This window comes from Gracilinanus agilis, chromosome 4 (genome assembly GCF_016433145.1).
Source record: "Gracilinanus agilis isolate LMUSP501 chromosome 4, AgileGrace, whole genome shotgun sequence".
NCBI classification, from domain to species: Eukaryota; Metazoa; Chordata; class Mammalia; order Didelphimorphia; family Didelphidae; genus Gracilinanus; species Gracilinanus agilis.
The window spans coordinates 111,626,692-111,651,419 of NC_058133.1; the positions used below are offsets into that span (position 1 = coordinate 111,626,692).

At 44.8% G+C, this 24,728-nt stretch overlaps 1 protein-coding gene across 1 annotated transcript; it reads left to right on the forward strand.

Annotated features, from left to right (window-relative positions):
* The first annotated feature begins 1,521 nt into the window (after nt 1–1,521).
* On the forward strand, nt 1,522–21,525 carry PFKFB2 (6-phosphofructo-2-kinase/fructose-2,6-biphosphatase 2). The gene is made up of 14 exons (XM_044671836.1): nt 1,522–1,606; nt 11,939–12,064; nt 12,506–12,602; nt 13,009–13,075; nt 13,177–13,251; nt 13,539–13,595; nt 14,609–14,733; nt 15,562–15,769; nt 16,388–16,534; nt 17,547–17,651; nt 18,838–18,967; nt 20,198–20,260; nt 20,555–20,619; nt 21,257–21,525. The coding sequence occupies exons 1-14, from the start codon at nt 1,522–1,524 to the stop codon at nt 21,455–21,457; spliced, it is 1,551 nt and encodes a 516-aa protein (XP_044527771.1). The 3' UTR covers nt 21,458–21,525.
* The last annotated feature ends 3,203 nt before the right edge of the window (nt 21,526–24,728 follow it).

Consider the following 24,728-nt stretch of genomic DNA (forward strand, 5'->3'; position numbering starts at 1 on the left):
TTTCAAGTTGACGGAGGGAAAGCCAGGTTACATTAAGGGGTACACGGAGATCTTGGATTCTGTAAATCTGGGGGCACTAGCCATGAATTCTGAAAAGGGAGACTTAAGAATGAGAAGGGAACATCCCAAAGACATCTTGGGAAAAGTAAGACCAACCCATAATCATGTGGTCTTAATAAAGCCTATTCCCAAAACTACAGTTCAACACCAAAGAACATTTTTTTGACTGAAATCCATAGGGACACAGGAATAAAAGAGTTAATATCAGACCACACCCTCAGAGCATATCTATTTAATTTATTTCATTGAGGAGCAGGACTGGCTTGCTATTCTCGCGAGACTTTAAAGAGCCCAGTTCTAGTTCAATAGCCCCGGCTCCCAGGTTGCTCGGCAACAGGGTAGCCAATCCTCCGCCCTGCTAGGTAACCTGAGGGCATATGATCCAGCCTCTCCTCATCCCCTCCTCCTGCTTGGTGGTGTCGTCATCATTTCCAGCAAGAGTCCGGCCCCCTGAGACTCTGCGGACTCAGATTGGCCGACTGTAGACTTCAGGTGAAGGCGCGCGCAGTGGGGGTGGGGTCACAGGATGGGCGGGGCCATTCGGGCAGTTGATTTGAATGTGATTTGCATGTCCGGCCCCTGCCCGTGGTGCCGTTGGGTTCCCCCGGGACTCGCTGGTCCTAGACTGGGATCACTAAGGTGAGCAGTTGCTGCGCAGCGTCTAGGATGGATGGGGCCTGGGGCCAGGCGGGATAAGGGGCGGTTGGTGCACTGGGGTAAGAACCTGAAGAATGATAAATTTGGGATCCTTGGTGCCGGTGCATTGCAGACTGCGGGGAATATTTAGATTGCCGGCAACCCTAGGGATACATGTCGGGGTAGAAGGAAGAGGAAGGAAGGGGAGCCTTGAAGGCCGTATGGAGACCGTGAAAGCTCTTCCAAGAAGCAAAGCCGCCTTACCTTTCTTGGCTGGCCAGTTACTAAGGGGGACCTAAGTGGGGAGGAGTCTGCGGAGTTAAGAGTAGTTAGCACCTGGTCTCCGATCAAAGATCAATCTTCGTCCTGCTGTGTTATATTGGTAAAGTCACTTAATCTCCTTGGGCCTCAGGTTACACTTAAAATCTAGAAACTCCTTGTCCCAGGAGTATTGGTGGTGTGGATGAGTGCGTGGGTGACTTGGGTTGGAAGGGGTGTTAGGAATCCTGGAGGAGGAGGAGTGTTGAAGCTGTCTTGGCTTCCTGTTAGTTACCCTTAGGTTTTCCCCTTACGGACCGGCTTCCTGCTCACAGAGTTTCTCATCTAACATTTCTTGCAGGATGGTCCAGTGGATGTGTATTTGTTGCTTCGAATTTCTTACTTGTTAATTGCCTAAGTCTCTTTTTTTCCCCTTACTAGTATTTTTTTTGGGGGGGGGGAGGGGATGGAGAAGGATGTCTTGGCTCCTTTCCTTCTCACCTACTTTTGTCTCACCTTTCTTGTTTCTTCCAGAAGCCCCTTGGGGCCTTGATTCACTGAACTACCATGTCTGAGAATCTGGTGCCAGCCCCAGAACAGAACAGTCATGAAATCAAGGCTACTAATCTTAGACAGTCAGAGAAGAAGTGCTGTGAGTAATGGGGAATAATAACATTCCAGTTTAATCTTTTCCTCTCACAAGTCCCCTGTGAGGCAGGTGGTATATTTTCTTTTTCAGGAAACAGAATCAGAGAGGTTAAGAATAAGAGTCATAGTAAATATCCGAGCAAAGTCCTCTGAGTTGAAATCCCACTAGTTGTTTTTCCAGTGGGAATCTTGCTGAAAATGGGGGGCAGGGAATGAATGTATAATATATGTAAAGATACATGTACCTTAGCTAATGCATGTAAAATCTTTTGCAAACTTTAAAGTGATGTATAAATGTTAGTGGTCATGGTCTTGTTGTATATAGCCTGGGAACACAGATGCTGTCCCAGGGTTGAGCATTTTGTGGTCCTTTCTCTGCTTCTGACACAATGTCCAAAACAGATCATTATCTCCTACCCAAACCGTCCCCTCTTCTAAACATCCTTATTACTATTGAGGGTACTACCTAGGCTTGCAAACTCAGTGTTATCCTCATCTATTCACTCTAATCCTACCCATTTCATCAGTCGCCAAACCTTGTTGTTTCAACCATCATAGCATCTTTCATATATATATTTCTCCTGCTCTTCTCTCATATAGCCTCTATACTAATTCATGCTCTCATTACCTCTCTCTTTGGGCCATTGCAATAGGTTTCTAACTGGTTCCTCTGCCTCAAGTTTTTCACTCCAACTGATCATCCTAAAGCTGCTAAAATCTAAATCTTCTAAATCTAAAAGCTTTTAAAGGATAGATCTGTCCATGTCATCTTCTATTAAGTAAATTCTAGGAGACCTCTATTACCTCCAGAATGCTCTGGCATAAAAGCTCTTCACAACCTGGCCTGTTCCTGCCTTTCCTATCTTATACTTTATTCACCTGTATAAACCCTATGAGCAAACCAGCACTGGCCAATTTGCTGTTCCCCGACTACATTATCTCCTATCTCCAAATCTTTGTACTAGTTGTCCTTTTTGCCCAAATACTCTCCCTCTTCACCTTTGCCTCTTGGTTTCCCTGATTTTTATCAAGAATCAGCTTATATTCCAGCTTCTTTAGGAGTCCTTTCCTGGCCCTTCTCCTTCCCAGCTACTAGAACCTCCTCCTCTAAAACTATCTTCTGTCTCTTCTGCAGATTTCTTGAATATACCCAGTTATCTCTCAGTTGTCTTCTCCTTTAGAATGTGACTTTGAGGTCAGGGACTGTTTTTGCCTTAACAGGTCAGTGCACATAGTAAACACTTAACCACTTATCTGACTTAAAAGTCTTCCATTCCTCCCAGCTTTCATGAGTGAATTTCCTGTTTATGCAACAAGGAGAGTGTTTGTCCCTGGGGTCCTTCTGCTGTGGTAGGTCATGGATCCATAGGATCAACCACCTCTGAGATTTACTAGCTGAGTAAACACAGAGTGGTAACTTTTTATCTTTGAGCCAGTTAGTTTCCTCATCTGTAAAATGGGATGAAAATTGTAGTACTTAACCCCACAAGGTTGTTGTAAGGCTTAAATAAGATAACATATGCAAAAACTCTAAATATCAATGATCCTTGTTATTCTTATCTTGGAGAGGCAGTGTGGACAGAGAATTTGGTTCAAGTCTTGCCTCTGATTTACACAACCATGAGTAAATCACTTTGCTTAGGTAGACATTACAGAACTCTAAGCTGCATCAGTTGAGAATGAAATCACAGTTCTGGACCAAAAGCAAAAGGGGTTTAGAACTGGAAAGACCCTTAGAGACCATTTGATCAAATGCCCAGAGTGTGCTGGGTGTTCAGGGTAGGTTAGTTCTGGTGTGAGTTGAACTCTTTACAGGGCTGCTTTGTTTCCTTATGCCACCGAGCTCTTACAGAAGCTGAAGCATGTGCAGTAGCCACCCCTGGGTAAAACCATCTCAGCAGAATGGTTAAACCAGATTTTAGGTAACTGCTACACCTAAAACCCTTCAGTGAGTTGAGGGATGACTACCCAAGGAATGTGAGGACTTCTCCTGCTGGAGAAGATGGATGAGAACATTTTGGTCCAGTGGCCATGAAGGCAGCTGAATCAGACTCTGGAGCCACTTAGAGCTCCCCTGCATCCTAAGCCGTCACCAGCCATCTACTTTTGTCATGCCACTGGGCTTCAATGACCCTGGAATTATGCAATTCTGCCTCACTTAAAGCTAATTAAAAAGCAAGAATTAAAAAACATTACCAGTGATGTCATTTTGGTCCTTTTGGAGTGAGGGCAACAACCAACCAATCAAATGCTCACATTTTACAGAGGAAGAACCTGACATACAGGGAAGTATCACTTGTCTAGGGATACACAGGTGTTAGGACCACAATTTGGACCCAGGTCTTCTGGTCTTCTAAGTGTCTTATAACCCCTTCTCTCTCTTATTAATATGGGTTTGAGGGGGGAAATGCTTGCCACTGTTGCCAGATCTTGCTTAGCAAGTTGTCTATTTAAAGTATTCCTTCTGAGCAAATAACAATATGTTCCCATTGAGAAGGACAGGACATGACAAGACAGAATGGGCCAGGGAGTCACACAACTATTACTTTTTTCACCTCCAGTTCTTTGCTAGGCTAAAGTTTGCCTAGATCCCTTTCTTTTCTTCCTACTGGAAATATTGTAATCAAGTCAGTGCTTTATTCTTTTTATACCCTTGCTCATATCTATCATATTAACCATGTCTCTTAATCCAATCTCCAGACTCCTCCATGTGGTAAAGTGAGTAGGGTGTTGGATTTGGACCTGGGTTCAAGTCTCACATTAGACACTTAACTAGCTGTGTGGTCATGGACAAGTCACTCAACCTCCCAGTGCCTCAATGTCCTTATTTATAAAGGAACAGGTCGAAATTGATGACCTTGAATGTCCCTTATACCTCCTAATCTAGGATCCTGTGAAGGTGCTTGCCTGCTTCACCTGACTGAATGTTTAACTCTTGGTAACTGCATATTTGTGTACTGTTAGCTTTTGAAGGGACCAGTGAGTCAAGCATTTTCCAGTCTGTCTGAGAAGCTAAAAATGCAGATGATCAATGGGGAGGATGGAGAAGCAATGCAGTAGCATTTTCTATTCTTCCTTACATCTCATGCCTTCCCTGTCCTCTCTCACTAGCCTTGGAATTTTCATAGCTGCATAGCTGATCCCCACAAGGTTCTATCCACAGTTTGGCTCCTCAGTGTGCTAGTGCTTGACTGGAACCCTCCAACCGCCACCCTCTCCCCACTTCCCAGGGAACCCAGACAAAGTCTGATAACTTTTACCTGTGAATTACTCCACCTCTCACTCCCTAGATGTATGCCAGCTCATCGCTTTCTCACTCCACTGGTTATTAATAGCAGATAAAAGCAGGAGACAGACGGGGGAAGGGACAGATATTTCATGTTCCAAACTGTTCCTGGAGCCTCAACCTTGATGTCAAGCCCTTGATGGCCTCATGATTAATTATGATAATCTCACATCCCTGAGCTCTTATGAGACTCTTTAGAGATGTGTAGCAATAGGGGCAGCCAAGGTTGGCATATCTCTTCAGGGCCTCTCTCCTTTCTTTGATGGGGTAGTGAGTTAAACATGTAGAAACCTTTCTGAAAGACTGTATGTGCAAAATGAATTTTTGTAGATTCTAAGGGTCCTAGAACTCACTCTTTAAAGGGACACTACCGGAATCCACTTTGCCGAGTGAACATCCTTTGCAAAAGTTTCATTTCATCTTTGGCAATCATCCTCTTGATATGTATGTTTTCTGACCAGTAGCTTGGTATAGTGGAAGCCAACTGATAAGCATTTATATAGCACCTATGTGCCAGGTTCCATGCTAGGCACCCAAGACAAAAATGAGACAATTCCTGTCCTCAAACAGGGTTTTACATTCTATAAGTGGAGACGACATATACAGAGAAGTTTAATTTGGGAGCAAGAGCCTTGGCATCTGGGGGATCCAGAAAGGTGCATCATAGAAAGAACATTCTGAGGGCTGAGGGCAGTTAGGTGGCTTAGTGAAGAGAGAGCCAGGCCTAGAAATGGGAGGTCTTGGGTTCAAGTGTGGTTTAAGACACTTCCTAGCTATGTAACCCTGGGCAAGTCACTTAACCCTCATTGCCTAGCTCTTACCACTCTTGTGTCTTAGAACCAATACCCAGTATTGATTCTAAGATGGAAGGTAAGGGAGAAAGAAAGAAAGGAAGGTGGGTGGGAAGGAAGGAAGGAAGTTCATTAGTTGATTTCACTTCTCTGGGCCTCAATTCTTTCATCTGCAGAATGAGGAAGTTGAATTAGTTAACTTCCTAAATTAGTTTGAAGAGTCAAGTACTTAAAAGTCTGATTATTGTATTTTAAGGGAGGTGCCAACAGTTCTAAGAAAACTTGAGTTTTTGTTGGAGTTCTTTGACCCCAGTACGGTGAGGTCCTTTGAGCTACCCTAGGAAGACTACTTTTTGCTAGCAGAATCCTCTTTATGCTAATCTTCCTCCCACTTTGAACTTTCCCCATTGCCTAACCTTCCTCCTCTCTCTGGTTTGGCTCTTTGTGTCCCTGGGGAACTTCCTCCAGAGTTTTCAGGCATAACGGGAACAGAGAGACCTTGGCCTTCCTCATCCCTGGCCCTACCTCCCCTCCTCTGGTCTTGACCTTTTCCTGTACCTTTTCCTGACTTTTCACCTCCCCCACTCCCCATGCAAGTACCTACTGCTGGGTTGTCCTAAAGCAGTGAGTGATTCCCAAAGTGGGCGCTACCGCCCCCTGGTGGGTGCTGCAGCAATCCAGGGGAGCTGTGATGGCCACAGGTGCATTTATCTTTCCTATTAATTGCTATTAAAATTTTAAAAAAAATTAATTTCCAGGGGGCCAAGTAATTTATTTTTCTGGAAAGGGGGCGGTAGGCCAAAAAAGTTTGGGAACCACTGGCCTGAAGTATTGTACACTGTCTTGTTTCATTTCAGCATGTCTGATTTTCCCATCCCCCTGGGACTGGAATCTCAGTCAGCCATTGTCCAAAGGGAAAATTAAGCTAAGAGAGTATTAGCAGAATCATTTTCTTTTCCTTGCTGCCTCCTGGCATAATGTAACAGGGTCTCATAGCTCCTTCTTGTTCATACCCTCAGCCAGTTTATTAATAGCTCAGCTATTATCCCTTCGCTACCTAATTACCGCTGGGTAAGCCAACTTGGACTCTGGAAGGTGACGGACAGGGAGGGCAGAAGGGCTTTCAGCAAGATGGAATTCTAGAACCTGTAATATCAGAGCTGTTGCTCTGTTGGGTGCTCAGAATAGGGGTTCCTTAATTTTTTCTAGAACTCCCTTACATAACTCAGGTTGGTCCAAGCAAGAACGAGGTGTCATTTGTTATCTGGATTCTATCTTAGGGACAGGGTCTTCAGGGTATTGATGGGGGAACTCTGACAGAGGTAGGTAGTTTAGTGACTAGTAATGAATGAACTGACATGGATTTTAATCAGGACTTTGTTCCTGATAGAACTTGTCTGGGACGGAGTTTTCCTATCTATAAAACAGAAATTGCTCTGCCTCTATTTCCCATTATGAAAATTATGAAAAAATGAGTTTATGAGTGATACAGCAGCTTAAGTGCTGATGGGGATGGGGAGGAAAGGGAAAATTTTGCGACAATTTTAGAATTTTAAAGTTTTGGCTAAGGATTAGGGTGGGGGAAAAGGGAACTGGAGTCATCTGATGTGATGCCCCCAGGCCCTTGAAATTTAGTGTGTTAGGGGTAGGACAAAGTGTTCTTAGTTTGTTCCTTGGCTGAGTGAATGAATGAGGAAGGGAGCATCGTTTATTCCTACAATCTGTCACTCCTGAGGGAAAAATTTTGGTTGGGAGCAAGTGCTGTTTTCCAGTGCCTTTATTAGGCTCATCTTGGTTTGGTAAACACTGAGCAGCTGTGTTCCCTGGAGCTTCAGAGAAACCCCCAGGCTCTGTTGATCCAAGATGTAGGAGAAGGGAACAGGACCTTTGGGGGAAGTACCTAATGGACTGTGAAGTGTGGGTGAAGCTGGTCTAAGAGAAAGAAGTAGCCTGGGTAATGAGCTGAGCAATAGGCGATTGAGGAGTGTGTACAGCTCCTTAGCTAGAAAAAGTTAAGATTCAGGGGCTCAGAGACTTAAATCAGAGAATAACCATCGCTTTGGGCCATTCAGCAGGGAACTAGCCATGCTCTGCTGAGAATAGAAAAATGGTTACCTTAGCCCAGAGATCCTAAATAGGAGTTAGATGAAAGAAGTTAGGAGTTGGAGTTGTTAGGGGAAGAAATAGGAGGTAGGGAACAAAATCATTTCTCCTTCGTTATGCATTTATCTTCAAGTGGCTTCTCCTTCCACTTTCATTCCCGTCATTGTTTGGGGGTGGAAGGAATGGTTTCTCTTTTTCTTTGATTGTAAAACAGTATGATGTAGGTATAGTGTTGAGCTTGGAAATCTGGAAGATAGGTTTAAATCCTACCTTTGGCACTTACTAGCTTTGTGACCTTTGGCAAGTCATTTAACCTTGATTTGATCCAAGGAATTCCCTGGGATCTAATTTTCTTTCAGATTCCAATTCCTCTTACAATATAGCTATCTTTCCTGCTCCACTTGGACCCCAATCTATCCCCTCTTTACCAAAACACTCTTTTTGTCATTTTTTCATCAAAGAGGTAAAAGTATTGCCATCCCAGGGTCTGTAGTTGTATGGAATCAGTGTCCCTACTCATTAAGACTGGAGGATTTTAGAGCTGGAAGGAACCTTAGAGATCATGAAATACAAATCCCTCAATTTACAGATGAAGATGCTAAAGTCCAGGAAGGGAAATGATTTGTCTTAGGTCCTACACTTCATTTTGAACCCTGGTTCTCTGACTCTTGATTCAGTGCTTTTTCTATTCTTGTTTTCATATTGTTTATACATTTAATATCTAGTATGAAAAATTAGGGAAAATATCATTTTTCCCTTTTTGATTATTTAAAACAGCTATTTTGATCTTTTTTTTTTTTTTTTTTTTTTTTTTTTTTTTTAACATTTGCACTTAAGTTCTCTAGATTTACCACAAACACATAGATTAGAAAAACGATAAACACTTCTAGGAGAGGAACAATTGCAGGCAGGCAGCATTCCTGCTCCTGGAAAGTAATATTCCTAAGGTCTTTTCCTTATTAGGCCTTACTTTACTCTATACCTGTTTCACACTGTTGCCCTCCCTACTTCCCTGGGTGTGTGCAAGTCCAGACAAACTATAAAATCAGCCCTTGGAAATTGATTCCAGCTTTGGGCTTTGATCCCAGACTTAGGTCACCAAAGGACTCTATAGGAGACTGGGGCCACTTCAGGTGAAAGCAGGACAAAGATCTCCCTTTATTCAAAGGTTGGAGATTATAGTTCTTGCCTGGATCTGTTCCAATTTTCCCTGTGATCCTAGGAGCACAGTCATCTTAACTTCCTCTGGGCCTCAATTTTACTATCATTTTAGTGGAAGGAAAGATTATTATCTCCTTCCCCTTCCCCCTATTATTTTGTATTTACCCTGTACATATTTTGTTTTGAACATGACTGAAAGGGCCTTGAAGACAGGGTCTTTTTTGTTTCTGTATTCCTAGTGCAAAAGTTCTTAACTTTCTTCTGTGACACTGACCCCTCTGGTAGTCTAGTGAAGCCTGTCCCATGTTTTTAAGTGCATAAAAGAAGATACAGAGGATGACAAAGGAAACTAATTACACTGAAAATACAGTTCTACTGATTTTTTTAAGTTCATGGACTTTTATAAAATTTATCCCCAGATATAAACAAACTCTTGCATTTAGAAAGGTGCCTGGTGGTAAAAGAATGAATCTGAAGTCTTGGGATTAGGTCAGATGAGAGAAGCACCCTACCAATACTGTGAAAATCAGGAGAGATTGTTACTGTAACTAATAAGAATGATAGACTGGGACTACTTCTGACCTAACCCCTCTGATGGTGCCCCAGTTCCCTTATTCTTGGAGCCTGCAGGGGACATCACACCTTCTTCTATGTCGTGTGTCACCCTCAGGACTACACAACTTAATGGGGACTCTGCCACAGCCTGGATCCCTGAGGAGCTCAGAGTTACTGATTTCAGAGGCTAATTTATAGGCTTTAGAGATAAAGGGACCTTGGAGATCATCTAGACCAGTGATGGCAAACCTTTTAGAGACCACATGCCATGCTCTGCCCCCAAGACAGAGTGCCCCACCCCTGTGTTTGGGAGCAGGTGCCAGACTCCCAGCTGGCTTGCACAGGCAGTGGGAGCAGGGTGGGGGGACAGGCAAAGGTGGGGAGGGAGCCACCTCCTACCACCACCACAGGGACCCATCACTGCATCCAGCTGAGTGAGGGGGCTACTGCAGGGGTTCTCTCTGTCAGAGAAGACTAGTAGGATCAGGACTAGGTGGGGGAAGGCTTGGGGGGGGGCTGGGCTGTGCAAGTCCTTGTTGAGGCTGATTCAAATGTAGCCCCAGGGGCTCCTGCTGGGTCTGTAGCCAAGATGCAACCTCAAGCCTTTAGGTTGCTTATGTTTGCATAACAGTGATGCACCTATGTTGCAGCCTCTGTGCTGGGAGTGGGACTGCCTATTGGGCTGTGACCCATGTGGGGGTGGGAGACCCATTAGGCAGAGTGCAGTTAGCTTTTGGGGGGCAGGGTCACCCCCCATATTGGCAGCTGGTGGGGAAGGAAGGAAGAAAGTAGAGATCTTTTAGGGGGTTGGAGCTGGGCCCAGTGGTAGGAGAGGAGACACCCCACACACACACCCCACACCTCCCCCCCTACCCTGATGCAGTCCCTTGTCCCAGACGGTGGGAGAAAGGGAGGGGTGTTGCCTGGTCACTCTGCTCAGGGGAGGGGGTAAGCACAGAGGAGGGGTGGGGAGGAATGGTGGAGAAGGGAAAGGGAGCAGCTCTGCCGAGTCCCTCAGCCTTTCTAGTAATTATTCTGCCCAAGACAGCACATGTGCCCGCAGAGAGGTCTCTGCATGGCACCTTTGGCACACATGCCATAGGGTTACCATCACAAATCTAGACCTATTCCTCTTATTTCACAGATTTAACAAAACATTTGAGTTCAGCATTAAGCACCTACTGAATAAGGTTCTATGCTAAGCACCAGCAATACAAAGACAAAAACAAAATTATCTGAAATTGTGAAGATGAAGAAACTGGAGCTGAAAGGTCAACTGACTTAAGCAGGGTTGTACCGGGGGTAAATAAAAATAATATTAATAGCTAACATTTTTGTAACTCTTACTATGTGCCAGGCACCTTGCTAAATACTTTACAATTATGATCTCAAAACGATCCTGGGAGATGGGTGCTGTTATGACCCCCATTTTTTCAGATGAGGCAATAGAGATTAAGTGATTTGTCCAGGGTCACACAGCTAGGAAGTGTCTAAGGCTGGATTTGAATTCAGGTCTTCCTGACGCCAGACTTAGGGCTCTATTCCCTTTGTTGCCTTGACGTCAATGACCAAGCAAAGTCAGGATGGGGGACATTTGTCTTCTGACTTCAAAAACAGGAATTTTCCTTTCCACTGTATTGCCTCCTTTAGGCTTCTAAGTCATCCCTTGGGCTGGTGTCCCGTGACTCAGTGATGAGCTAGTCAATCCTAGCTTTAGTTGTAATAGGGAGTAGGGGTACTGGGGGAAAGACAAAATGATTTTTCAGTTTTGGGGTTATTATAACCAATTCTAGAATTTGACTGCATTCTGAAGAGACTCCACTGAAAGGCAAAAGAATTGGTGGGGAGAAGCAGCCTCTTAGGGTCACCTGGTGCCAGAGGCCCTCTTCAGTTCCCCAGTTAATAGGCATTTCAGAGGCTGCTATGGCCCCCTCCTTTTATTTCCCGTGCTCTTTCATCTGTCCCTCCTGATGCTAAGCAGTCATCAGATAGTTGAAAAGAAAGAGGCCCAAACTCTTCCGGAGATAATTATGTGGTGGAGTACAAAGGGTGTCTGATTGCTAGAGGCCTGTGTTCAAATCCTGCCTGGGTGCTTATTAGCTCTGTGATCTTGAACAACTGCTGCTGATTGCTTAGCCCCTCTGAGCAAGATGAGGAGCCATTTACAGGATTGCTATGAGACTCTAATGAGGTCATATGCGCAAAATGCTTTGCTTGGTCCAGTGGAATGCGACTGGCCATGGAGTCAGGAGACTTAGGTTCAAATCCTATTTATGACACCTACTAAATAGGACTATAAATTAATATGAACTCACCATAAAGTAATATGGAAACGTTAGCTGTTGTTGTCACTCCTGGTTTGATCTGTCTTGCCCCAGGCAGGCGTAGCAGGCATCACTTCAGCCTTCCTGCCCACCCCATCTGTTCTCTCTGCTTGCAGCATGGGCCTCCTACATGACAAATTCCCCAACCCTTATTGTAATGATCGGCCTGCCAGCCCGGGGCAAGACCTACGTATCCAAGAAACTCACTCGATACCTCAACTGGATTGGGGTACCCACCAAAGGTAGGTGCAATTTAGTCTGGAGGGATAATATCCCAGAGAAGGGGAGCGATGGAGAGGAACTTGGGCTCTTGGGCACCCTTCGTCCTTTGATTAGGGGGCTCAGAGGATTCGGTTTCCATGCTCCCCAGCGTCTATAGCAGGCAGCACCAGCGCTCTCCAAGCATGGCTGCTCAATGCCCTTCCCTGCCCCTAGACAAATTTATAGGTATTTTCTGAATTGATTGAGTGGGGTGGAAGTGATGGGGGAGACATCTCTATTCCCAGCCTTGGATCAGACAGGAGCAGGGCAGTGGTGGGAAGTAGGGGGGCAATTCCTAGCTTTCTGTTCTGGATAGATTAGCCTATTCTGGGGAAAGACTTGATTTCTAACCCATGGACACCCTGTCGACACTGGGGCTATTAATATGACATTTAGGGGCTAACCGGTAGTTTATTCCACAGTGTTTAATCTCGGAGTATATCGACGTGAAGCGGTCAAATCGTATAAATCCTATGACTTCTTCCGGCATGATAATGAAGAGGCCATGAAGATCCGAAAGTAAGTCCCCCTCCACCAGGCATAGGCCTGGGCAAGCCACAGCCACAAAGAGGAAGGGGTGGGCCAGGCGTTGACTTTCCTTTTAGGCAGTAGATCCTGAGGGTTTCCAAGGGAAACGTATCCAGAGGCTCTGAGTACAAAAGTGAGGCCAGAGAAGCCTCCGACATTAAGTTCTAGTCATTCCTGCCTTCTTGATAGCTGGGCCCATAGAGATGTGTCTGATCTTGAGGGGAGGATCAAAAGGGCCCAGAAGGGGGACCTAAGAGCCAGGCACAGCCTGGAAAGGTCAGGGGAACAGAGTGAGCAGAGATGTGTGTCTAACCCTGATCCCGTTTTTGCCATTCCCTCTGTTGTCCTTGTATAGTCTTCTAAGACATCTGCCCCATCCGTCCTCTCTTTTTTGCAGACAGTGTGCCCTGGTGGCCCTGGAGGATGTTAAGGCCTATTTGACTGATGACTGTGGTCAGATTGCGGTAAGCAGAGCTCATCCTCTTATCTCCCACCCCCCAGCTCCATTGTTATCTCCCGTTGCCCCTTGTCCTCTCTGATCTACACCGTGCACTTTCTTCCCCAGGTATTCGATGCTACCAACACCACCCGGGAGAGGAGGGACATGATCTTGAACTTTGCCAAGGAGAATGCCTTCAAGGTTGGGCCTGGCCCATGATGCCAGGGCGGTGGGATCGGGGAGTGGGAGAGAAAGGAATTGGGTATTTGGGACTCTTTCCTTGGGCCTGGTCCCCAGTCCTTGAGTGCTTTGGTTTCAGATCCTTTCTCAGACTCATGGCCCGTGTGCCTGAGGCCCTGGGAATCTGGTAAGATACGTATCTTTTACATGTCCTTCTTGAAGGCCCCATTCTCACCACCAAGCATGCTTAGGGGAAGAAAAGGTGTTCTTATGTAACAGCCCGCCCTGCTCTACTCCCTCCCCCTCAGGTATTCTTTGTGGAATCCGTCTGCGATGATCCTGATGTGATTGCAGCCAACATTCTGGTGGGTAGCAAACACTCCCTTTCCTCGGTCACCTGAGTCCTTGCGGGGTTGTAGGAGCCTTTTTGGTTAACCATCAGAAGGAGCTGAGACTTAATGCTGAAAGTAGTCAGTCACTTTTCTCCTTCCTAACTTCCACTGGGGATCAGGGACACGTTTGGGTGGAAGACAGGGGAAACATAGAAGAGCAAACAAGAGGCATAGCTTGAGGGCCAAAGCAAGGCAGCCTCACAGTCTGGAACCCTGACCCAAAGAGAAGAGTCATGGCTGGAGGCTCAGACTAAGACATTTCTCCTGGCAGGGGTCTAATCTAGGAATGCCATCTGTCAGGTAATTATTTGGTCCCAGTATTTAGGCTCAGATGGTAAGTCCGAATCCCTGTGGGGATACATATTGATATAGGGTCACAGAGGAAGCAGGGCATGGTGGATAGAGAGCTTGACTGGAAGACCATCGTTCAATTCCCACCCCAGACACTTACTGGCCTGTGTGAAAGTCTCTTCACCTCTATGAGCCTTAGTTTCTTCCTCTGTAAAATGGGGATAATAATAGCACCTTCCTTAAAAGGTGGTTGTGAGGGCCAAATGAAATTCTATATATTAAATGCTTTGTAGGCTTACATCACATCCACTTAGATGTGAGGTAATCATTGTCACTATCATAATTAATTATGTAACCATTAGTAATACTATTACTATTATTAGAGTAAGAGAAAAATCTCAATGCTCTCCTCACTTTTTTTTTTTCAGCCCATCTTACTTTCCAGGGTCCAGGAGGAGCTCCAGCAAAGTTAAACTTCTGCCTGGCCCTGAGTTAATGTCAGGGTTAGCCGGGATGGTTTGGGGGCAGGGGCAGAGGTCAACAGTTTTTCTAGTTGAAGGGGATTATTGACCCTAATGAAAGGCTGACTCTAGCTCACTGGCAGAGACGTGTGAGCAGAAGGGAGGGCAGAAGAGGGAGAGTGTTATGAGGATGCTTGGGTTGTGCCTGGCTCCCAACTAGGCTTATTCTTCCAGGAAGTGAAGGTATCGAGCCCTGACTACCCAGAGAGGAACAGGGAGAATGTGATGGAGGACTTCTTGAAGAGAATCGAGTGTTACAAAGTCACCTATCGGCCTCTCGACCCTGACAACTATGACAAGTGAGGCTCAAGTCCTTGACTCGCACATAGTTTTGGGAGTGGGGGGTCTATGGCAGAAGGTGTATATTCTATATATAGGTATATATCCTTCTGCAACTCTGTTTTAAAATTTAATTTCTCAAAAATATATATTTGAGAAGGTAAAGAGATGTTGAGGCTCAATGGCTTATATATGGAGTAAGTAGTGAAGGGTTTTTGGTAGCTAATTCTCTATTCCCTCAATATTGTGTTATTTTTATCTTCCATTTGGAACATAGTGAGGATGGAGGGGAGGGAAAGGGTACAAACATTTATTAAGGACCTATGATGTGCCAGGCACTGTGCTGTTTGTTTTTTTAACCTTTACCTTCTGTCCTAGAATCAATACTAAGTATTGGTTCAAAGGCAGAAGAGTGGCAAAGCAATTGGGGTTAAGTGACTAACCCAGGGCCACACAACTAGTCTGTGTTTCAGGTATGATTTGAACTACTTAGATCTTTCTGACTCCACGCCCAGGCTTCTATCCACTCCACTGCTTAGCTGATCTCTTCAAAGGCATGGACTAGAGCTTCCATGTCCCTGCCAGGATGGGCCTTAGAGTAGGCACTGGATGTTTTTATCCAATTAAAAGTAGATTGTATTTAATCTTATTTAGGAAAAGATCATTTTCTTGTGGTTTGGTCAGGGGATGAGCACATGAGGCAGATGGTTGGTGAGGCTGGAAATGGTGAGAGAAAAAACAGCTCTGGGAATTCACACTGAGGCCCCACATTCTGAGTTTTTCCTCAGACCTTCTCCCCAGGATCTCACCTCTGGAGGGGTTCTTCTCTCTTCTCTCTTCTGTACTAGGGATCTGTCCTTCATCAAGGTGATCAACGTGGGGCAGAGGTTCCTGGTGAACCGGGTACAGGACTACATCCAGAGTAAGATAGTATACTACCTCATGAACATCCATGTCCAGCCCCGAACCATCTATCTCTGTCGACATGGAGAGAGCGAATTCAACCTCTTAGGCAAAATTGGGGGTGACTCTGGTCTCTCTCTCCGAGGAAAGCAGGTGAGTAGGTGGCCAGCAGACCAGTCAGAATCATGGTCACCATTGTTATCATCATGTCTACCCTCTGGCCTCTCCTGTATCCCCATTTACATTCTTTGTATTGCTTAAAGAGGTTTGTAGAACAGGGATGGTGCTATCCTGTCATCTTGTAGTCTTTTTTTTTTTTTAACCCTTACCTTCTGTCTTAGAATCGATACTACATATTGGTTCCAAGGCAGAAGAGTGGCAAGGGCTAGGCAATGGGGGTCAAGTGACTTGCCCAGGGTCACACAGCTAGGAAGTGTTTGAGACCATATTTGAACTTAGGACCTCTTGTCTCTAGCCCTGGCTCTCAAACCACTGAGTCACCCAGCTGCCCCCTTGTCATCTTGTAGTCATGTCAAGTGTTTAAGCATATTAGGAGGACACCCTTCATCATCAGTTCCAGTCATGCTCCAAAAACATGTACCTGTTGAGTGCCTTCCTATATTCTTAGCATTCTACCAAGTGTTCCAAATGAAATCCATTTCCTCTTGGATATAATTGTAGCTTTTCAGCTCTTTTCTAATAGTGATCTTGGCCATCTCCTCTGCCATTTCCACTTAGAGACAGTGATTTCCCCTCCCTTCTCCTTCTCAGTTTTCTCAAGCACTAAGGAAGTTCCTGGAGGAACAGGAGATTGTGGACCTCAAAGTGTGGACCAGTCAGCTAAAGAGAACCATCCAGACTGCAGAGTCCCTTGGAGTGACTTATGAGCAGTGGAAGATACTGAATGAGATTGATGCTGTGAGTAGACAGCTGTTAGGGCTGCTCTATGGCAAGGGAATGTACAAGTATTCCTTTCACATCATGGGAGGTTAGGGGCGTGGCATCTCCTCAATCTGGAAAATCCATGTTATATTTTTTGGCTCTGTACCAGAGAAGTCTGAATTTTTTTCTTACACTGACCTGGGATCTATCAAAACCATGATGGAGAAAGTTGAGTTATGGAAGGGATACCTGTACTTCTCTTCCACTTCTTTTGAGGCAGGAGACCCACAGAGTTAATCCTTTTGACAGGTATTTCCAAAAAAGCAGAACAATAAAGTCACATTGCTAGGATGGTAGAATCTCTGGTAAAACTACAGTGGACACCTTCCTGCCTCTTCACCACTGCTAAGAGCAGAATATGGACTATTTTTTTCTAGCCAATGTGGTTCCTAGGCAGAAGCCTAGAGTGGAACCTAGAAAGGATCTTCTGAAGTGATTTTATTCTCTCTGGGTATTCTTCTGGTCATGTAAAAAGAAAGTAGAAGTCCTGACAGTAGTAGAAACCAGGTAAACAGGACTTCCTCTACTTTTCTTTTTATATGATCAGGAGAAGAATACCCAGAAGAGAATAAAGTACCTCAAACCTTTCTGGGTTCAGTATCAGATTCTTATCCTTTTATCACCCAAAGCCATTTTCTTCTTCCCTTCTCATTCTACACTTTAACTTTTAAAACATTTCTTATAAGTGTCTTCTAATCTCTTCAGCTTCCCCTCAGTCTTAAGCCTTTTCATACTGCCTTCTCTTGATCCCCCAGAATCTTTAATTAGGGTCTCATCCCACCCAATACATTAAGGATATCCTCCTGTAGTGGTTAGAGAAATAGAGGTGAAAGCTGAGAGATGAGATTTGAATCCAGGCCCCTCTGACTTCAGTTCTTCATTTCTTCTGGGTGTTGCCTTAGTGGCATAGAGGCTTTGCGTAATCATGAAAGGGGTGGGCTTAGTACCAGGTTATCAGGGACCCTCAGCAAGTTTTGGCTTCCTGTAGGGTGTGTGTGAAGAAATGACCTATGAGGAGATTGAGAAGCAATACCCAGAAGAGTTTGCCCTCCGGGACCAAGAGAAGTATTTGTATCGTTACCCAGGAGGGGAGGTAAGACTTGTCATCAAAAAATGTACTGCAGGAGCTAAAGTCTTAGGAAGAGCTAATTAATCATGATCCCTCTGGTCCAAGAGAGGACCCACAGGGCCACTGGATTCATGTTCCTGCCTCTAGTCAGGCTAGATCAGACAGATTGCATGTGGTGGTATATTTGTCCTGATCTTTGGGAAAAGAGACTTTTTGGTTCTCCATGATCTCCTGTCTTAGCTATAGGACCAATACATTCTGCTAAATAAAGAGTACAACTTCTACAAGTTTATTCTTACTCTTCCTTCCACTTCTACCTAGAGACAGAATCATAATAAACTGTAGAAAATGGGTTTGGGTCTTTCCTGCTTGCCCCAAAGTAAGTGGTCGTCTTTTTGGCAAATTGAATGATTTTTAATCTGAATTCCTGGAAACAAGGGGGCATATGTTTTCTGGCTGCCTAGCCTCCAAGAGAATCAAACAATAATGGAAAATGATAGGAGATAGCTAGCATGTTTACAGCGCTTAAGCTTTGCAATGGACTTTACAAATAATCTTTCATTTATTCTTCCTAACAATCCTGGGAGGTAAGTATTCCTTTATTAGACAGATTTCAAATTGTGACTTCTGATTATAAATAACAATATGCTAATAGCTGACAGAGTACTTTAAACATTTTCAAAGCACTTTATATATATATATGCATATGTATGCATATATATATATGTATAATATCTCATTTTATCCTTACAACAACCCTTGTAGGAAATTGTTATTATTATCCCCATATGAGGCAACTAAAGCCAAGAATAGTGAAGTGACTTGTCCAGTGTTATACAGCAATTAAGTGTGTGAGGCAAGATTTGAACTCAGGTCTTCCTGACCCCAAGTTCAGCACTGTTTTTATTATATCACCTAAGCATCCAGCAATACCCTGGGACACTCTTGCTTCCTTAAAAATCCACTACATCTTGATTGGGACAGAAAAGAAGGCAGAATGGGTTCCAGGCCTCTATCAGTGACCTGTGTTTTTTCTCAGTCCAAACCTTGTTCTTGAAAGGTCTGGGCATTCCCAAGAATAAGAAGAGAACTTAGCTGGCGACACAGAGTCTCTGTGCCTGTTGGAAAGAAACCAGTTAGGGAAGGAAGAGAAAGAGGGATCATTTGACTGAAACTTAGCTGCCAACTTGATTCTGGCTTCCTCCTCCAGTCATACCAGGACCTGGTGCAGCGGCTGGAGCCAGTCATCATGGAGTTAGAACGCCAGGGCAATGTTCTCGTCATCGCCCACCAGGCTGTCATGCGCTGCCTTCTGGCCTACTTCTTGGACAAGAATGCAGGTGCCAGCGAAGGGCAGGGGGGTGGTGGGGAAACTGCAGCAGGGAAAAGGCTCGCCTGTTGATGATGCCAGAATCCCTTGGCACTTTGTCACTGCTCCCGAGAGTAGGTTTTACAGACTGGCAGAGGGAGCCAGCAGCTATTGAACATGCCCCTTGCCATCCCCAGCCCTGCTGTTGCAAAAGCCCCCCCCATCTCTTTGGCCCCTAAGTTGAAGTCCATCCTGTAGCTTGGGGATACTTGACACCTTTCCTCCCCATTCATTACTTTGAGTCTTCTTATCTTCTAACCTTTGAATCTGTATGTTTGAGGCATGGGACAATCCGGAGAGATCCGTATTTCTTTAGAAAGAAAAAATGGGGCGGGGGGGGGGGGGGAGGTAGATGCAGCAGAATGCTTGTTTGTAGGTGATAAATGGGGAGAGAAAGGGGCAGGACTAGGCTTGGGAGATGATTATCGGGCTGCAAGTTAAGGAGACAAGGGAGAACAGAGAAAGGGGTGCCATCTCTGTTCTCCCTGTTTCCCTAGCTTGCAGCCTCATAGTCATCTCTTAGTCCACAGAAGGCATTTTTTCCCCCTTTAAAATCTAACCTTCTATAATGGAATTAATAGTAAGTATTGGTTAAAGGCAGAAGATATGGTAAGAGCTAGGCAGTGAGGGTTAAAGGACTTGCCCAGAGACACACAGGAAGTGTCTGAGGTCAGATTTGAACCCAAGACTTTCCATCTCCAGGCCTGGCTCTCTATCTGATTAACCACCTAGCTGCTCCACATAGAAGGCATTCCTTAAATGGGCATATAAGAAGCCTTCGCACAACCCTTCTTTCCCACAAGAACTGCCTGAATCCTGTGGTCCAGTCCTTTATCTCCATTCTCCTTTGCTCATCCTAAATCAGCCGATGTTGACAACTCATCTGTTCCCCACCTGATCACCTTGTAGCTTGGGTTTTAATGGCAACAGGACTTTCTGGTGGGAACTGCAGAGGAAAAGTTCTACTGTTGCTGACAATAGGTCATCAGGAAAAAAAGAAAAGTTGTGGTCCTTCAAGCCTCCATTGTTCTAACCCAGTTTCTCCCCCACACTGCCTATGGGCAATATTATTCAGTGAATCAATCAATAATCATTTATTAAGTGCCTACTATGTGTAGGGCACTGTGCTAGGCACTGGAGATACAAACCACAGATAGAAAAGGAGGCAAAAGTCTTATTCACTACGTATTTCTGGTTTCAGATGAGCTCCCATACTTGAGGTGCCCACTCCACACCATCTTCAAACTCACACCTGTGGCCTATGGTAATTATGAGCTCAGGGGCAATCCTGGGAAATGGGGAATTGAGAAGAATCAAGAATACAGTATTTTTAGCAGTTTGCTGAGAGGGTAACAGACCTTGCCAGAGAAAGACCCGTGGGGCATCTTATTTTAAAGAAGTCAAGTTTAGTAGCCCTTGAGATCTTCTCTTACTGTACTCACTGATGTCAAGTAGAAGGGGGCCAGCTTTTGGGGGGGACCTTTCTCTGTACTGGGAATCCTCTTCTTTTAACTTTTCATCTAATAATGCTCCCATTCTTCCTTGACTTCTCCATCAGGGTGCAAAGTGGAAACAGTAAAGCTCAATGTGGAAGCTGTGAACACTCACCGAGATAAGCCAACTGTAAGTATTTTCTAGATGGAATGGCCTCCTTTCTATCACCCTCATATCTCTGAGCTTTGGGCAGTAAGAATATGAATGTTTGAGGGCACTTCTAAGCTCAATGAAAAGATAACTGTTTCAGACTGGTCCTCTGGTTAGTGTGTTCTTTTGTCATGAGAATGGACATTGACTCATTATAATAATTACTTTTCAGAAATAGCATTATGACATTTAAAAAGAGGGCCCCGGAATTCCAATGAAAGGTGTAAAACATTTCAGTAAAGTGAAATCGAATCTTTTTTTCTGGAAAGGCTCCCCCACTTGATGGACAGGATGTTCCAGGGGACTATGGGGCAAGGAGTTGGGAGGTTTTAGTTCTCTTCCTAGAGCTAACCCTGATAGCCATTGAGACCTGAGATAAAAGTCTGTCCTCTTTCCTTTCTGAGCCTGTTTCCCCCCGGGAGATTATGAGACTAGATGAGTTATCTCCCTCTACAAACCTTTCAGATGCCCAGTGGTAAGAGAAACTGGCTAGTTCCTGTTTTGTTGTGAGGTCTCTGGATGACAGAAAACCAAGAATCAGGGGAGTAGTTTAACCTTTGCGAATGAGCTCTTGGCTTGGCTTTCATTCCTATGGTGTCCCTCCATTTCTAATCAGAACAACCTCCCCAAGAATCAAACCCCTGTAAGGATGAGAAGGAACAGCTTTACGCCTCTGTCCAGTTCGGATACAATAAAGCGCCCGAGAAATTACAGTGTTGGGAGCCGGCCCCTCAAGCCCCTCAGCCCTCTCCGTGCCCTGGATGCTCAAGAAGGGGCTGACCAGCCGAAGACCCAAGTCAGCGTTCCAGTGGTGTAACTGTGTGTGTTCTTCCCCAGACCCAGCCTCTTTTCCCCTTTCACTAATCACCTAGGACTTAACTTTTAACTTCCACATCTTCAATTAATCCTAACCCACAGCATGAGACTGTGTTTCTGAACCAGCCAACTTCAGTCATTCCCAGATCTGGTGTGACACATTGCTCCACCCAGGTTTCTGCCTTGGTCAGATTCTAATGGGGTCTCTTGGGACAGGTATTATTTGGGCATGAGTTTGGGGTATGAGGGAGAAGATTTGATGTAGTCAAGGCTGAAAGAGACTGATAAACACTTTCTAAACTTTCCTCTTTCCCAGTTTGTCATTAATGTGCTTTAGGGTTGTGTAGGGCAACCTGTTTTCCTTCACTTTCTAAATCTCTGTTACTTTATGCTAAATTCACTTATCTGCTTTCTTCCCTCTCCTTCCCCTCAACTCTATTAGACTATCCCACTGTGTGCCATAGTGATGTTGTATAGAATCTATGTGGTTCCTTGTGGAAGGAACAGAGAGCAGATTGGGGAGGGAAACTTAGATTCTGGTTGGTGGCTTCACTGGGGGTTTAACCTGAAGGGACTGCTCCCTTCCTTCTTTTTCCACTCAACCTAGACCTGGAGGGTCTTCCTGGCCCACTCCTCACCCAAGGACCCTTGCTCTGGGGGATGTGAGACACAATGTCCCCAGACCTGGGAAACCCACTTCCTTTCACAAAAAAATGATCCCCAGACTTTTCCCACTGGGGGAGAAGCTGGGTTTTATGCATTTGGCAGATCCCTTCCTTGGGTTTGCTTTTGAATTCAAAAGGGATGTTCTAAGTCTGCTGATGTGTATTGGGTGGGGGGGGTGGGGAGATGGTCTGTATTCTGCCCCAGGCTCTTCCAGGGGAGTCCTTACTGGGAAAGGTCTCTCTTTCCCACTGGCTCCCAGGCTTATTGCCAACAGCAGCAGCTATCCTGCCAAAGCCAGTGACCTCTTTGGGCCGATTAGAAGGACAGAACTAGTCTGGAGCATTGAATGTTCCAACTCTCAGAGGCAAAAACATCTGATAAAGTCACTAAATCCTTCCCCTATCTGAAGTAAACCCTGGGATATATTGAGTTAATCATATTCATCAAGTAAAATGGCTATTTTCATGCATATAATACATTAGAAAAGTTTTCCCCTCCCACCCCTTTTTTGTTCTCCACCCCCCCAAGTTAAAAAATCACTTAACCGAAACAGCTGGGTGGCTTTGCTGCCTCTCCTTGGGACAGGGTCTCCCATCCATGATATAAAATCATGTCCATCAGGACCCAATGGAATGCCTAAAGGCTTCACAGTTCCAAGTTTCATCCTTAACGTTCTCTGGGTTTGGGGCCTGAGGAAGCTGTTTCTGCTACCCCTTCACTTACGTCTCCTTCCTCAGCTCAGGACTTGTATTGCTCATAGCCTAATTTTGATCATTTTGTGCTTCTTTTCTTCATAGCTTCTAAGATTGTGTTTATGTAGGATCCCTGGAGCTCCAGTTTTCTTTCCAAGTTCTTTTTCATTTGGGAAGTAGGTGACCTTCATGTATTTGGCAGATCTCTTGGTCTGAGGCTGGTACGTCCCAGAACCCTTCCAGGAAGCTCACACAGAACCTCAGAGCATTTTTGTTCTTTCTTCATAGGAAGTATTTGTTAGGGAAGAGACTGCTAAAGCAAATTTTCTGTAGTCAGTTTAGTTTTTCTTTGGGCAGTTTCTTGTGTTAGTCACATGGAAAGGCAATTGGATGGTAAATGCTTGGACTAAGCAGCCAACTTAGGTGTCCTGGATTCTCATTGGTTCGTTATTGGTCAATCAGTCTTTCACACATTTATTAAAGACTTGCTATTTTCCAGGTACTGTGCTAAGCTCTGGTGATACAAGGAAAGGGAAAACAAACAAAAAATCCAACACAGTTCTTGCCCTCAAGGAGCTTATATTCTAATGTTGGTCTGAATGGGTCAAAATCATAGACAGAGTGTAGACTTATTTTGATTGGATGGAGAGATGCCAGGCTTGGGAGAGGGTACTCCAGGACTTCAGTAAGTGGAGGGAGGTTAGGAGATTTGGTTTCTAGTCCCAGTTCAGTATCTTATGACCTAGAGTAAAAACATAGTGCCTCTTAGTGCCTTTATTGACTCCATCAGTAAAATGAAGAGAATTATTGCTGTTCCATTTTAAAAGCTCTACAATAGTGGATTTCTTGGATAAATAGCTGATGCTTCTGAACCCCAGAGATGCTAGAGAAGGGGAGCAGATGAAGCCTGGCCATCAGAGCTGAAGTCTCAAGCAGGGATTCTTAAAATGTATGCTCTTTGTTCTTACTGTCCAGGTAGGTGTGGCAGACACCAGTTTCTAGACTCAAACTTGTTTGTGACCTTTTGAAGCACATTCCACTCTGGGGTCAGAGTTAAGATAAGTTGGGATTGCTGTGTGGCCAGCTAATAGTAAGCACTGAGGACAGAGGCAGAGGCATGGCAGCCAGGTGCTATGTTGAGTTTAGGGCTTCTCTCTTTCTCATGTTCTGTCTCCTCATTAAAGAACTCTTGACTAAAATTGATTGCATGTTCACAAAACATCCTAAAAGGTGTAGATGAGTAGAGTATCGGTGCTCGGTATGTGGGCTAGGGGATTGCTAAGATGTAATGCAGATAATTCTCCTGCATCCCCCTTCCCCATCACTCCCTACTTTACTGTACTCCACATACATGATAACTACCTTGGCTTTGAGAATGAAGTTGTTAAAAATGCTCTGGGGAGAGCTTGGTCTTGTCCCATGGGAGAGGGAGACAGGTGGTGGTGGGGTTTATTTGTGACAGCTTGACTCAAATAGGTACGGTTTTGGTTTTTGCCAGTTTGACAGCTTTGGCCTGGAGAGGTATTATCCTGATGGCTTGTTGGGGGAAGAGAATAAAGCAATTAGCTTTTGCAAACTAGCATAAGAGAATGAGACTTTTTGCCCTATTGGAGTTTTTGGATAGGAGAGGAATCTGGAAGGCTTGGGCCATTCCATGTCTTGCTCTTGGTAAGATTTACCTTCTAGAACGAATGTGACAACCCCACCAAACTAAGGGAGCTCTTCTGGCCTTGGAACCAGAGATGACCTGGCCTTTTATTCCATTCTTCCAGAGTGCCTTCTTGATTCAGCCTCTTCCATGAAGGATTTTTGAGAGTCTCTTTTTCTCCTTTCTACCTCTTCCTTCATTTCCTTCTATATAGCTTTCTGAATAATCTGACTCTAGTGTTGAAGTCCTAAGAAGGATTAGTGAGA